This window comes from Ixodes scapularis, unplaced genomic scaffold (genome assembly GCF_016920785.2).
Source record: "Ixodes scapularis isolate PalLabHiFi unplaced genomic scaffold, ASM1692078v2 PGA_scaffold6__148_contigs__length_123643588, whole genome shotgun sequence".
Taxonomy (NCBI): Eukaryota; Metazoa; Arthropoda; class Arachnida; order Ixodida; family Ixodidae; genus Ixodes; species Ixodes scapularis.
In genome coordinates this window covers 21,555,175-21,569,615 of record NW_024609881.1, presented here as the reverse complement: position 1 = coordinate 21,569,615, position 14,441 = coordinate 21,555,175, and the positions used below count along the sequence as shown (strand labels likewise).

Below are 14,441 nucleotides of genomic sequence, written 5' to 3'. Positions count from 1 at the left end.
TTATTGGTAAGTTGTGGCACTCGTTTTCCGTTGCCGCTGTACTACGCTAAGAATTTAGCGACGAAAGTGGAAACACTGAGGGTCTTGAAGGACGGCGTCTCTCGACAAGTGACGGAAAGTTACTACGTCAAGAGAAGCAGTTTGGCCACGTACGTGAAAATTGAGGCTGATATCGAGAGCGAGAAGTTCAACGCGAAAAGAAAGCGGCCTTGGAAGGTGGTGCACCCGAAACTAGAAGAGGCCTTGCTGTGCTATATTGTCCGCGCACGGGATGCGTAGCTTTGACAGTGCGAGTGCGGTGGAGCACTCGACCGCGCTAAGGAAAGTTGCCGTCTCCGCCCAAGTATCGTCCAGAAAACAGGCGGTAATAACAGATTTCTTCTCAAAATAAAGGTATGTCACAGGGAAACGTTTTCACGCTGTTTTCTTTGTCCTTTCGATATTTCGACTTTCGGATAATTCGGACATTTTTGCCGGACTCATGAGATCCGAATTAAGGAGGTTTTACTGTACCCCAGTCAAACGGGCACCTAAAAGGACCTTTAAGCCAAAGGACCTTTAGTGTAAATGTCATTTAGACAGTGCCACGCGGCAACTCAAATGGCATTTAGCGTAAAGATCCTTTTCGTGAACTTGAGTTCCGGCAACTCCTTTACGGCTGCTAAAGGCCTACTCTTGTCAGTAGCGGTCCACACTAGAGAAGCGAATTGAGATAAACGATTGTACCGCAATCTAAAATCAATGTGTTTGCATTTTTATTATTGAAAAAGAGTGTGTTTCACCTATATTCTTGTACAGACCTCGCTCTACTAATAATTTTTTGTACTCACGACCCCAGCTATCTATAGGCCTCGTCGTCGCTTGCTTGTGTCGTCCGCTTGGGCAATTCGGTTTTCCTCCTCTCAGTTTTCCTTACAACTATACTTATCTAGCTTTCATTTCTCTACTTATATTTTATCATCCTTTAATAGTGTATTATTTGTATTACATCCATACTGTATATATTTAATGTTTTTTTGTACATAAATATTTCTGTATTTCACTCTCGCGTCGTGCGATACGTCGAACGACAAAGGAGCGTCCGCGAGTAGGAAGGGGTTGCCACGCTTCTATTGGAGCGCTGAGGCGGCCTAGGCACTGATACAACTTTGGAAGGATCGTCTGGAGGACCTCCAATGCGTGCGATGAACCTCAAGCGCGAGCACGACGCCGAACCGAACAGGGCAAAAGCGTAGCAGAAGCACAGTAAGGAGCGGGAGCACTGAGCAACTTCAGGACTGCAGTGGCTACTGTACAGTGGCTTAAGGGGGAACACTGGTCTTGGAGCTTATTTTCTTATTTTATGACCAAACTCAATGAAACTGCACAAGCTTGTTCAGCTTTTTGGGCTGATTTCATATATCTAGTAATTTCTTCATTCAGTAGAATTGTCCTGAAGATAATTAAAACTTGCCTGCCTTTGTTTGGAGGAATGATAGGGAAAAAACTGCTCAACAAAATATCCTTCTTAACACATGGCCAGATACTACGAAGTGCAAAGAATACAATGTTGGAAGTACTTTTAAGATAAACCCGTTATTAGTGATTTTACAACATATTGAAGTTCAGAGCTCAATACATGGCTAACAAGTAATAAAACAAAAGATCAAATGAAAAATTTTCTAGACTTTTATTAAAAAATCTGCTCTCAACATTGTATGCTTCACAGATTTAGCAACACATTTCAAGAAAGGTTATATTTCTGACTGCTGTAGATGCTGAGATATCCCTCCTGCAAATTTTCAATGAGTCCAAAAATTGTGTTATCTGAAAACAATGTTTTAGAGTCAACTTTAATGCACATTCAGCCCGCATAGACATTATAAATTGATTTATAGCTCGAATATTCATCCACGAAATTAGAAGCTTGGTAGATTCAGAAGAACAACAGCCATCGCCGTTTTCAAAAGAATGCAGTTTTAGGAAGTTTTTGGCTCCAAAGACCCATGTCCCCCCTTAAAGGGGGTAGTGTAACAAACGAAACCGGACAAGCGGCACAGCGTTGGAAAACGGCCGCGGGTGGCGCTGGCGCTTGCAGCACCGTCGTTCCGGCTATGGCTCCGGCTTGACCGCTTGGCCAGCTTGGCTCCGACCAGCTGCGGCCGATTCGCAGCTGTCGACTACACTGTCGTCTGCTAGTTTCAAATTTTTACTCACCTACGAACATAAACCATGTCCTTGGAAGTTCACTGGAAACAAATAATTGTTTTAGAGGTATTTAAAATAGTTATGAAGCGTGTTAGGGTGCCTCTATCTGCCGGCCGATGGAGGCACGCTGACGGAGCTGCGGATCGAAGTGCCACCTACACCGTCTTCCAAGGAGCGGCCGTCCCCGATGCATGGTGGAGGCTATGCGGTAACTACACTACCCCCTATAAGCCACTGTAGCTACTGTATTAGGAGTGAAGCGGGAGACGCCCAGGGCTGCTGCTAATCGCCAAACACCACTTTGCTTGGCCTTGAAGTGGACTTTGTTGTAATCACTTGACTGAACTCGTCATTTTGTCTTTGTTAATATGCCGTTTGCTTAAGAAAAACTTTAAAAAATTATTTATACCGCCAAAATAAATTTTTTCTGGAGTGAACATGATTTATGCGTTTGAATCGAGCTACGAGACTTCAATCGCTGTAAACATCGTCCAAATGACATTTACTTGCACTGTCTGACACAACAAAACATAAAAGTAATTTGAAAATCCTAAAGGCCTTTGGCGTAAAGGTCCTTTTAGGTGCTCGTTTCACAGAGGTATACATCAATGAAGAGTGCTTGAAAGCTCTCCAGATTGTGGAAGCATCAAAGTCAAACATTAAAAGCAAAAAGCTGTCAGCTTCCTCCCATTTGGTTTCATATTCGTATGTCTGCTTCCAAGGAGCGTTCGGGCAGTTTCAGGCTCTGAACCGGAGGAAAGCGAGAGCAAACGACGCGCAAGTCGGCCTCCTCCTGCGTCTTGCTAGAGCAGAGCATCAGATTTCGAAACCATGAATAGCCCCGACAAATGGAAACATGGTGAGCATAAAACTAACACAGTTTTCCGGAGAAGTGACAAACGGGAACAACTCCCACGGCAAGCGCGGTCTCGTGTTTGGACGGGCACTTTTGAGGACACGATCACCACCGTGCACGCGCGGCGACGACCATTGAAGGATTGAGGAGCAAGGAATCGATGCCAGCAGGCGCCTTGTGCGCGGGGCGGGGCAGAGGTGGGGCGTACCCTTATGCGGTGCCAGTCGTCCGGGCGGAAGACGTTGGGCGAGCAGCCGCACCAGTCCACGACGTGGCGGTGCTGGCACTGGCAGCCCTGCCTGCGCTTCCAGTTCACCAGGCGCAGGTTGTTGTCCACCACCGAGGAGCAGAAGGCACTGTTCTGCAGGGCCGTGTGGAAGAACGACTGCAACGACGCGGCAACCCTCAGCAAACCTTGTTCGAAGGCACGTTCCAGGCACCGCCCCCACCCACCTCCGCGGGCAGCAGCGTGTGCCCGAAGAGGCTCCTGAGCCCCGCGAGGAGCGCGTCCTGGCGTTCGGGGAGCGCCACGTAGCTGCAGAAGTCCCGGTGCAGGGCCACCCAGTCGCTGCCCCCGTCCAGTCTCAGGCCCCAGGGCAGCTGCCGGGGCCCCAGGCGCCACATGCGGCCCCCGCACTCGTGGAATGTGCGCTCCAGGGCCTGCTTGCTGATGAACCTGAGGGAAGGCTCTGGCTCCTTCATTCACTCAAACACACACACAGACTTACAGACATACACATACAGTAAACTTTCATTAGTTCGACCTCGGTTAATTCAACTTTTTGTTTAATTCGATCGTGTTTGAAGTCCCAGCGAGCGCCCATAAATTTCTATGGGAGGTAAAGTTCAACAGTTCGAACTCGGGAAGACTTTGCATTGGATAATTCGTCCCAAGCGAATGCGCGCGGGCTCACATTGCACGGCACCACGGTGGAAAAACCACCAAGGTATGGCGAAACACGGGCCCTTTGCTGCAAAGTCGAACGTGCGCAAATATTCACCAGCTCCGCTACGCCGTTGAGATGGACCGTAGCGAATGACACGAGCCAGCGCAACCAATCTGGCGTGAAGTAGCGCGAAGAACACAGCACGTGGTCGGGCGCGGAGACAGCACGCGCTCTCAAAGAGCTTTTCTGTAGCATCGTATGCGGTCCATCTTGCGCCTCGAAAAGCGCAAGTTCTCTTTTCCTTTTTTTTTTTTTTTTTTTTTTTTTTTTTTTTTTTTTTTTTTTTTGTTATTTTTCTTTGTTGTTGCAGTCTGGCAGCCCGGCGCCAAAGCCGGCTCGTAAAACTTACTTTGTGTTTTTTTTTTTTTTTTTCTTTTTGCAGTGCATGATTTTTTGGGGATGTGACGTTCAATTACGCTGCTCTCCGGAGCATGCTTTTGAACATGCGTATTAAGCGCAGACGGCAGCAGACCATCTGTGAGTACTTTGGACGATAAAAGAAAGCTTAATTGTAACTGTTTTTCCGCACTGATGCACAAGCACACAGTCAACCCACTCACACCCATAAACACACATACTCACACTCTTACACAGTCACTCACTCACACACTCACGTGCTCATAGTCCCTGACACTCACTCACACATTCAAATACATGTAGTCACTAACTCATGCCCATAAACACACATACACTGATACACACACAGTCACTCACTTGCACCCTTAAGCACACATACTTATGCTCATACAGTCACTCACTCACACACTCCCATACATAGTCAGTCACCCATGCACATAGTCACTCACATTAAAATACATGCAGTCACTTGCTCATGCCCATTAAGACACACAACAATCACTCACACCCGTAAAAACAAACTTACGCTCTCTGGGGATTTGGACATGTAAATACAGTTGAACCTCGATGTAACGAAGTCGGTAAAATTTGCAATTTACTTCGTTACATTGAAATTTCGCTAAATCGAAATTTGGCTTTAGCATGCGAAAAAAAATTCCGAAACATTTTACGGGTATGAAAACTCACCGAAAATGACATTTATTTAGGGGCAAAGTAGTCCGCGAGTTTTGCTTGCGCCTTGTCCGACAGCAGCAGCGGCGTCATACGGCGTTCGAGCGCCCAGAGCGCTTGCACGGCATCCTGCTGCCCATGCGACGCCGTGTACCTCCTCAGTACGTCCGTTGCGTCGAGCACTTCCCGAGTGCTCGTGATCTCGGCAGTTTCTTCAGGATGGCGTCCAAAACGTTTGCTTTCTCATCCAAAGAAAGAACTTTACGTTTCCTTATGGCAGCAAGCACGTAAGTGAACCGCCCGGTTAAAAAATAAAGCTGTTTAGTTTAGGCAGTTTAGGCGGTGCCAATGTTTCCAACCTACACAGCACTCTTGACCGCACAGTTTACTTGCCCCCTTGCGCCCACAGTGTGCTTGCGCCTTTGCTTTACATCACGCTCGCAAGACGATAATCGGTCTTTTCGGTCTTCTCCTAGATGGCACTGCCCGTGCGGTCGCGCGGTCGCGCCATCACGTCGCTCCCCCGCTGAAGTTGGCTCCCGCGCTACCCGCGGTACAGTGGAGTGGACTATAATGATCAGTGAATGTCAGTGGTGATGCTGTTATGCCATGTTAACTTTATGCTCAGCATTTTCTGGCCAGCCTCGCGGAATCCGCTTTGCCGCATGCCTCGCCGGCGCCACTGGCGCCGCATCCTCGGGCAGCCTAGGAACGTTGGAAGGCCTGTCCCCGTGAAGTAACCTATCAAGCGCTCGCGTTTGCGCATAATTTTTTTTTTTTTAACCACAATGTTTTTGCGAAGTTGTTTTTTAGAGTTGATTTATTTATTTCCTTCTATGCCAATGGCACTTCGTTATATTGAAATAGCAGCAAAATAGACTCCGTTATATAGGGACTAAAAATACATGGGGTCTATGGGCAAGAAATTATGAAAAATAAAATACTTCGTTAAATCGAGGATTTCGTTACATTGAAGTTCGTTATATCGAGGTTCGACTGTAACTTGGTCACGCAAGGTGCGATTGTGGTGCAAGGCACGGGACATGAAGCGCATGGAAAAGAGCAGGACAGTTCAGCCATGGCGGCGTAAGCGGCTGAACATCTGGCTCATGCTCATCCACCACGGACATGCACATACAGGTAGGTAGTACCACCAAGCAGATGTTTGTTTTTATTTTTTATGGCATGAATGTTTGCATTCTTACCAAACATAAATGATAGATGTTTTTTTAACAACGTGTGCAGTGTCTTTTGGGAGCAACCACCTCAATTCAAAAGGGTTTCGGTGAGACAAAACACCAACACCGAAGCAAGCATGACCGGGCGGCAAATGCTTGGACATCTGTTTCAACGGCAGATCGGTGCTTCGACGGTTACCGCGAATCGCACACGCAGAAATAGTTAGCGCCGACTTGTTTGTGGGTGAGCGATAAAAAAAATAGTAAATAATGTTGCACCGCAAACTACGAACTGGTCCAGTTTTAGATTTATAGGGCAACATTAGGGCGTCTCCTGCGGAGATGGTTGGCTTCACCACACGGCAGGCTTTCTGAATGCCTAGCTGGCTCTGAATGCCTAGCTAGACATTCAGTCTTTTGGCTCAGCTAGGATGAATGCCTAGCTGAACCAAAAGTGCCATGCATCAGTCAAACAACCAACGGTAAAGCCTAATTCTGACACTTCTTTGACAATTTAGGGCCGAAATACCCAGGCAGATGCCAAAGAATATCAAGTTTGGTTATACCTTGGCTTTTTTTGGGATTTCAGGGCCATAAATTGCCAGACCAAACCCAACTGTGGCCCAAACAACTGCGCTACTGAGTCAAGCTCACCTCTGGGTGTCCTGGCCGTGGGACTTGACGAAGTTAGACCCCATGTTCGCCGCCAGGAACTCTTCCAGGCGCTCCCTCGGCCTGCCAAAAAGCCACAGTGGGAATCGGCAAACGTTCACAGAGGACCCGAGAGAAACTGTGGACAGCACACTTTGAAACGGGCGGTAGCCGACATCACTTGGCCAGTAACTTCCCCTCTATTTCTGCCCCAACTGCTGGCTATGTGAGCCCACGTCTGTGCCTGGTCATGTTTGAGGGCCCATCATACATTGGTTGAATTAAAAACACAATGCAGAGAGACCCAAACTTATAGAATGAGAAGACAGGGCAAGGTGTGGCACTTATTTCAATATCAGTTAACAACTAGCCCACCAGTTCACTTTGATTCCCACATCAGGATAATGATTCAGGATGACCAAAATGGCACCGCACTGCTATTTGCTTATTTGGTTGCACAGACCAGTTAGTTGACTGAGCGCATATATTTTTTAAGGTTTAGCGTGTGCAATCACCTTGAAGCAAGAGGTAAAGATAAAATTCATTCGTTTTCTATAAATATTGTAAAACCCTTCGTTTTTGCGGCCCTGATTTTTCGCGAACTGGGCAGCGGGATCACATTCGTGATTATTAAATTTCGCTAATTTTAAAGACTGGAATTAGCCTCTACTTTTTTAGAGCGCAGCCCTCAGGCGCCCGTGGGGTGACCTTGGCGTAACCAAGGTCACCCCAAGGTCACGTGACCCCTCCCAAGGTCACCTCAAGGTCACATGACGCCCCAAGGTGACCCCCACGTGACCCCCCCCCCGAAGTCACTTGACAACCCCCAGAGGTCAGGTGACCCCCCCGGAGCATATTAAAGAATGAGGGGAGGAGGAGGAGGAGGAGGGGTCTACCCTTCCCTCAGTACCCTTCCCTCCTCCTGCTCAAGAGCTGCGCTCCAATTCGGCGTTACAGGGAGTTATAAACGGCTTTCACTTTTTTTAAATTAAATTTTAAAAGTCACAAAATTCGGAAAAAAGGGGCTCGCTAACATTAAGGGTTTTACAACAAGTCTCACTTTTGTCTGAAAAAAAAATATGGCTTGGGGGTGTTGCTTTTTTCAAAGTCTTACTTAGCTTATGTCAAAATAAGGAAAACATTGGCAGAAAACATTGTTTTTTAACAGAAATACATGAAGCCAGCCGTTCCAATTAAACAAAAACTGTTGGAAGCAAGGCCATTGGAATTTCACGGATTACATGCCTGCGATTGCTTACAACTGAGTGAGTTAAAACCCCTCGCTATCTCTTATAATGACAAAAGACACTTGTGCCATCTATCGAGCAACTGTGGAACACTTGGTATTTTCGTATATTTCCTTTTTTTTTTTTGTTTGAAAAACTTTTGACAGTGTTATAAACTACCTCATAGATAGCACGTAGATCTGATCCCGTAATTACTGCAAAACCTTGGCTCTAGTGAAATGCGGTTCCAGGGCCACCTCATATAGATGGCGCCAGCATGTTCTCTCGTCGTAAGGGATCACAAGAACTCGGTCGTAAGCAAACGCAAAGCGCACAAACGTGCCTTAAAGGCCGACGAACAGCCAGAAAGAAGGAAACTCTCCCTCAATTCCCCCTTTTCCATCCCAGAAAGAAGAAGACACTCCACCTTTCTGCGGTGAGTAGCTCAGAGTTCGCTCCTGCGTGTAAAGGTTTTTCGCCTGGCAGAATATGATTCTGTAGGTCGGCCTTTAAGACGCGTTCCAAAGTAGAACATTCAGTCTTGCCTAAAGGAGAGAGGGGGGACCTACTTGAGGGGGAAGTCTGTCTCGCTGAGGTTGACCAGGTAGTCCCAGTGCGGGTGGTCCCTGAGCAGGCGCTCCATGGCCCCGAGGAGCATCTCGAGCAGGCTGGAGCCGCCCCAGATGGTGGCCAGCCGCTCCCGAGCCAGCACCACGTTGCCCAGCCGGCTCTCCAGCTCCAACAGTGCCCGGTGCATGTGGCCCTGGCGCTGCGCAAGGACGGGCCCCTTACGCCGCATGCTCCGGACAAACTGCGGCCCCCTTCGGTTGGGGCTGCTTCCCAAACTCGCATTTGGTTGCAACCAAGACGGTAAAGATGGGAGCAGAACGCGGCAAATCGTAAGCGCTGACGTCGGTACTCCCAAGAAAAAGAATGAAAAAGAGAGCGACAAAAAGAGCGGAGGAAAAAATTTGACAGTACGCTAGGAGTGCTCGTTTTGAAGCGATAAGCTGGACTTCTTCGATTGCCCATCAACTTAATTTATTTTTAGATAATGCCCAATACCAGTCATCATACTAAGGCAAGGCACTGCCTAGAGAGGTCTGCTTTTTAAGCTCTTCACCCGCTGCAAGCAAACTCGCAAAGCATGTTAATCCAGGATGTCTAGCAAATTATTATTTTGAAATTCCCCGAGTTTTCCAGGTTTTCCCTGACAATTTCAGGTAAAATTCCCTGACCACTGTAAGGCGGTATAAGACCAATAGAACACAAGGCATTGAGCATTGAGCACTGTGAGGATCAATTTGCACGGGCCTTAATTCAACTCGCATATTCCAAAATACTCGGGTTTGCCCAGTCCGGATTAAACGAGCACTTTCTTACCGCCAATATCGTCAGCAAAGAGGCCACTTCTGCAAACACGATAAAACCACGACGCTCAACGATACACGTCAATGACTAAATGGCAGCGTGGCCACCAGATGCACACTTTAGGCTTAAAGCTTGGATTAAACTACGGTCTGCGACTTTCCCATTTCTTACTAAATCTAGTAGCTCGAACTGAATCTAGCCTAGTGTTGCGCCCTCAATCCAATTCAAGGCTTGGATTGGATTTGTCGGCTCTTCCCTTTGCGTCAGGTAGCAAACTCTACATCAGGTGAGCAGAGCCCGCGCTCCGCTCTAAGCAGAATTTATTGCCTCGTTTTCTGCCCCCAAGTCGTCGTGCTTTTGCTCAGGGAACTCGATGGCGTTTCCGGCTCAATTTCCCTGACAGGGCTCACTTTTTGACAATATCCCTGACAATTCCGTGATTTTTCCCGGTATTTAAAATTTTCCTGAACAATTCCCAATTTTCCCGGTCGCTAGACACCCTGGTTAATCGCACAAACTTGGGGGTGTTGGCCAAATTTCAGCTCAAAATGATGTATTTCTGCAAAACTTTTTTGACCCAATTCATCGTAAATGAAAGACAAAGAGTAGCACTGTTCAAAAAAACCTATCATTTTGAAATAAAAAGAAGGGTGTATTTTTCTTGCACAAATGCATTGTTGACTAAGTAGAACAAAGTAAGGTCTGTAGCAATATTTTTTCACCTAAACTTCAGCATAAAAATGAACATTTAAAATTTACTTCATGCCTCTCTCACAAAAGTTAGCCTTATAGTGAACAAATAAATTAATATTGTTGAAAACCAAGTACGTTACTGAATGTTTCAGTGAATTTCACCTCAGAAAACACTCCTTCATGTCTGTGGGCAAATAAACTGAGAAATTATAGGTTTGAAGAACAAGAATATGCTTAATATGCAAAAGCGAGGAAAACATATTCGAAAGTCTAAAAAGTGTTCCGCTCAAAATGGTGCGTGCCCTATCCCCTAAAACACTCCAGGAGTGTTTAGTCCTTCCTGTTAGCGGCCCAGCATATTGCAGGCACAGTAGAGCTCCCACTAAAGCTTTGACGCACAAAACATTGAGCAAGCATGCGGTTTAGAGAAGCTTGTTTTAGCGAATGCCGTTTTACCAAACCCAGTTTATCGAATCGCCTCATAGAGAAGCTCAGTTTAGAGAAAATGGCAATGAGCCTCTTTTTAGCGAATTGGGCCGCTGCAAATTAAGCCGCCGCGAATTTGGCCCGTGCAAAGCAGTGTACGGGTGGGCAAGGTGAGTTAACAATTTTGTTCCTTCTGACAAAAGCACCTTAAGACAACAACATATATTGAGAGACACAGCACGATGCTAGCCCACTATTTGGTCATTCAATGTCAGCATAAGGAGACTTAAAAGCTTCTATATGCTACGCATTTGAAGGTGTTGTGTAAATGCTTGAAAAGCTTGCTGCTCGCACGTGCCAGACAACTCGTAACAACAAAATAGTAACGAAATTTCGGATAAAAATGCTCCGTCAGCGTTCCTTTTAGACTCGAGTCTAATAAATCAGTTGACACACACTCAGCCCACAAGCCCCTTGTTACGGTGAATCTGATCGAGAGTTTCGCTCAGGTAAGCGCCTCATACTGGGAAATATTTCTCGCTACTGTTGAAACTGAAACCAATAGACAAAGAACTGTACGGCCAAGAACACCATGACCTTTGTACATCAGCTGTTGACCGGGGGATTGGTGGCCGAGTGGTCTAGTGCAAACCAGCTCGGAGCACGTGGAGCAAAAGCTCACGACGCAGAATCCAGGATCCTGGGTTCGATCCCCACCCCTGCCCCTTTCGACCTGGATGAGCATCATATCAGCGTGCAGTCGTGTACCACTACTGCGTGGCACACGTTAAAGACCCCAGGCTAGCGGTTGTACTGCACTGGCTAAATTTATCATCTACAGCTGGGAGACAAGTCGTCCGTTGAGACACTAAGTTCTACACTGTATAAACATACACACAACTCGATTTGTTTTCAGACGTTGACCCACAAACCGCCATTAACGTATGAAAAGTTAGCCCGACATTTCATCTCCAACCCCCGGAAGAACGGAGAGCCGGCCCGACATATCATCCCCAACCTTCGGAAAAACGGAGGTCCGGCCCAACATTTCATCTCCAACCCACAAAAGAACGGAGGGCTGACTCACGGCATCCACGTGGATGTAGAAGACGTGCCGCTCGTGGTACAGGGCCTTGAGCAGACGCAGCACCTGACGCACCGCCCGGCCATTCACCGAGAGCAGGAAGGCGATCCGTGCCGGAGGAGGGACCGCGCCCACGACGGGCCACACCGACTCCTTCTTGGTCGGGACGCCTGGGTGCATGGGAACCGAGCTTGGGACCACGCGGGAAAACAGAAATTCTTGTTCGCTCGATCGGCTCAATAAAGACCGGAGAACACGGAATGAGCCCCGCACAAACTACACCTTGTGGGTGGTTTGTGTCAGATTTTTTGTCGCATACCACAGATGCTAGCTAGGGCGAGATCGTGCAAACGAGTGTGACGTCAATGAGGGGAAACGTCACACGGGAGGAAGTCGCAACACTCTCGCAGCAATGTTTTACCGGGAGCACGATGCTTCCAGACCAGTTGTGCAACTCGGCTCGGTGGCTATAGCATCTGGCTGCCACCGCACAAACCCAGCTACTAGACCCCGTTGGGGCTTGAACTTTCTATGTAACCATGAGCGTCGTGTAATGCTTTCAGCGAAGTCACTCAATCAGACGTTTGTTCAAGACAATATTTTTATAGGAAATGACTCATAAAACATATTCTGCATCGAAAGGAGCTTCGTGCCAAAATCACGGTGCTTGGAACATATCTCCAGCCAGCGTGTTAACCGAGTCTTCAAAAGTGGTCCCTCCATTTCTGCGCAATAATGTTGCATAGTCAAACCAGATTTTATTGAACCCTGTTAATTCAAACTATCCCTTGTATTGAACTATTTCTGAACAGACTAGTAGCTGCAATGAAAAGGCATAGCGAAAAATGTGGTTACATCAAACGAAAATTGCAGCATCTCCCGATTGATCGAACTGCCAAGAGCACAGTTTTGTTCTGCAAGCAGGCTTTCCCCCAACGCGGCCGCGCGTTGTGGGCTGGCTTATTTTCTTTTGAGCGGCCGCGTCGACCACCCGGAAGAAACAAAAAATGTTTCTTTTTTGCGGTGGGAGCGGGGAGAGGGCAAGCCGGTAGACCTTGAAAAACTATGAAGCGGCCACTGGATAGCCGCGTGGCGCGTCCCTCATGACGTACAGACGCTCCTTTGAGAGTAAACAGCTTTTCTGAGTGTGGCGTGCTTGTTTGTTGTCAAATTCATTAAAACATTTATATTAAATTACCCGCTATATCGAACTGGTAGACAGTTTTTTGCGAGTTTGATATAAACGGGGTTGACTTAGAAGTGTCACACCGTTGCCGGTTGCGATCCTGGCAGTGTAGCAGCAGCGGCAGTGGATGTGGCAGAGGACGTCCGTATCGCTGCGGGTCGTTCTCACGCTTGACAGTCCACGAAAAAAACTGCGGCCGGAAGTCCGGACTTCACGACAACGGTGACAGTTGCGCTCGCTTGTACCTTCTGACGGAACTTCTGGCATCGAACGCCAGGGGCACGACGTCCGACAACGCGATGCGCCGGCTTCTGCGACGTCGTCTGCCGCCACTTCGGGAGATTTTTCGACGCACGGGCGGGATGGGGCGGTAAACGCTCCGGTGAAAGACGCGTACCTGGAACCGTACCGGAGTATTTAGAGACGCCGAGGACGCTCCCACGATTTTTCTCCAAAAGTTGTTGCTTGTCTTCTACGCTGCATCCGACCCTAAGCCCCTCGGGTTTCGATGCGTTCCAGTTAACCAGCTACACAGATAATCAATGTATGTTTCAGTCTACGCAGTCGTGCGAGCAAGTATTCCAGCTATGGTTACTGAGCAATGGGGTGTCTCTCTCAAACGCTCAGCCTAAAACACACGCATGTTGCCTTTCTTCGCGCTTTGGCTGAGCGTGCATGCTCGAAGCTCGCGAGATGCCCAAGGCAGCAATTTTGTGCCCGAGGCGGGACAACTGAAACTCCTCCTCCTCGTCCTCATCGAATCGGTCACTTTAGGCAAAACCGTGCTTGTTTCCAGTTGTAGCACGAATGCCAAGGAAGCTTGAGAAAAGTTGTCGAGTGGGGCCGGCACAAGAGAAGGCGGCTTTCGACAGCCAATTTTTACGCTCGTATTTTGATTTATCACTCGCTACCTGACATCAAACACATTTCAGAGAACCACAGGCCACCAAGGAGTACCGCTACGAGCAGCCTTGGCAGCTAGAAGTGATTGCAACTATCATCACCGGCAAGGTGAGAATGGCAGGAGGGAAGCTTCAGCTGTCCCGTTTTCAGCACGAGCGTCCTACCTTTGACGATGCTCCGGCGTATTGTCCACCTCGAGCGCACGGTCAAAGCACGGCAAAAGGCGTGGAGCACATGCCGGAGGCCGGCCGTTCAGAAGACGAGCCCGGTCATTCTCATTCTATCAGCGACCATTGCAGAGGTAGAACTGGCAGCTGTCGCAACATTAGTAGCGACACAAACAGCCTTTGCTGGGAGCGCTAACTGTTACAAGCAGCGCCGATTCCAAAAAATTGTTAAGCAAGTATCTACGAGCAATGAACATACTAATGGTAGTAAAGGTTAATGAGAGTTGTCAGCATGGTGGTGTGTGGCAGTCAACAAGGCAAAAGCAGAGAAGGCAAGAAGTCATAGTTCAGGCAACTGCAGTAGAGGGAACAAAGCTCACAGATGACACGGAGCAGAGAGTAGTAGCGTACCAATGGTAGACGGAAGATGCAAAAATAGAAGCAGAGTCACAGCTATGCAGTGTCCAGCGAGAGCCAACAGTGGCAATAGATCAGTGCTGGGCAGTCGAAGTGATGGCAGAAACTCGTCGCAAGGTG

General features: G+C 47.9%; 1 protein-coding gene across 1 annotated transcript in view; it reads right to left on the bottom strand.

The window, feature by feature from the left end:
• The window catches only part of LOC8044146 (xylosyltransferase 2), a 34,933-nt gene that overhangs the window by 14,993 nt on the left and 5,499 nt on the right, over positions 1–14,441 (bottom strand). Inside the window, exons 4-8 of the mRNA XM_042294645.1 lie at positions 11,652–11,804; positions 8,644–8,843; positions 6,852–6,932; positions 3,497–3,719; positions 3,252–3,428 (exon numbers count right to left, since the gene is read on the bottom strand). Coding sequence (XP_042150579.1) covers positions 3,252–3,428; positions 3,497–3,719; positions 6,852–6,932; positions 8,644–8,843; positions 11,652–11,804 — 834 coding nt within the window. The remainder of the gene's footprint in view (positions 1–3,251; positions 3,429–3,496; positions 3,720–6,851; positions 6,933–8,643; positions 8,844–11,651; positions 11,805–14,441) is intronic.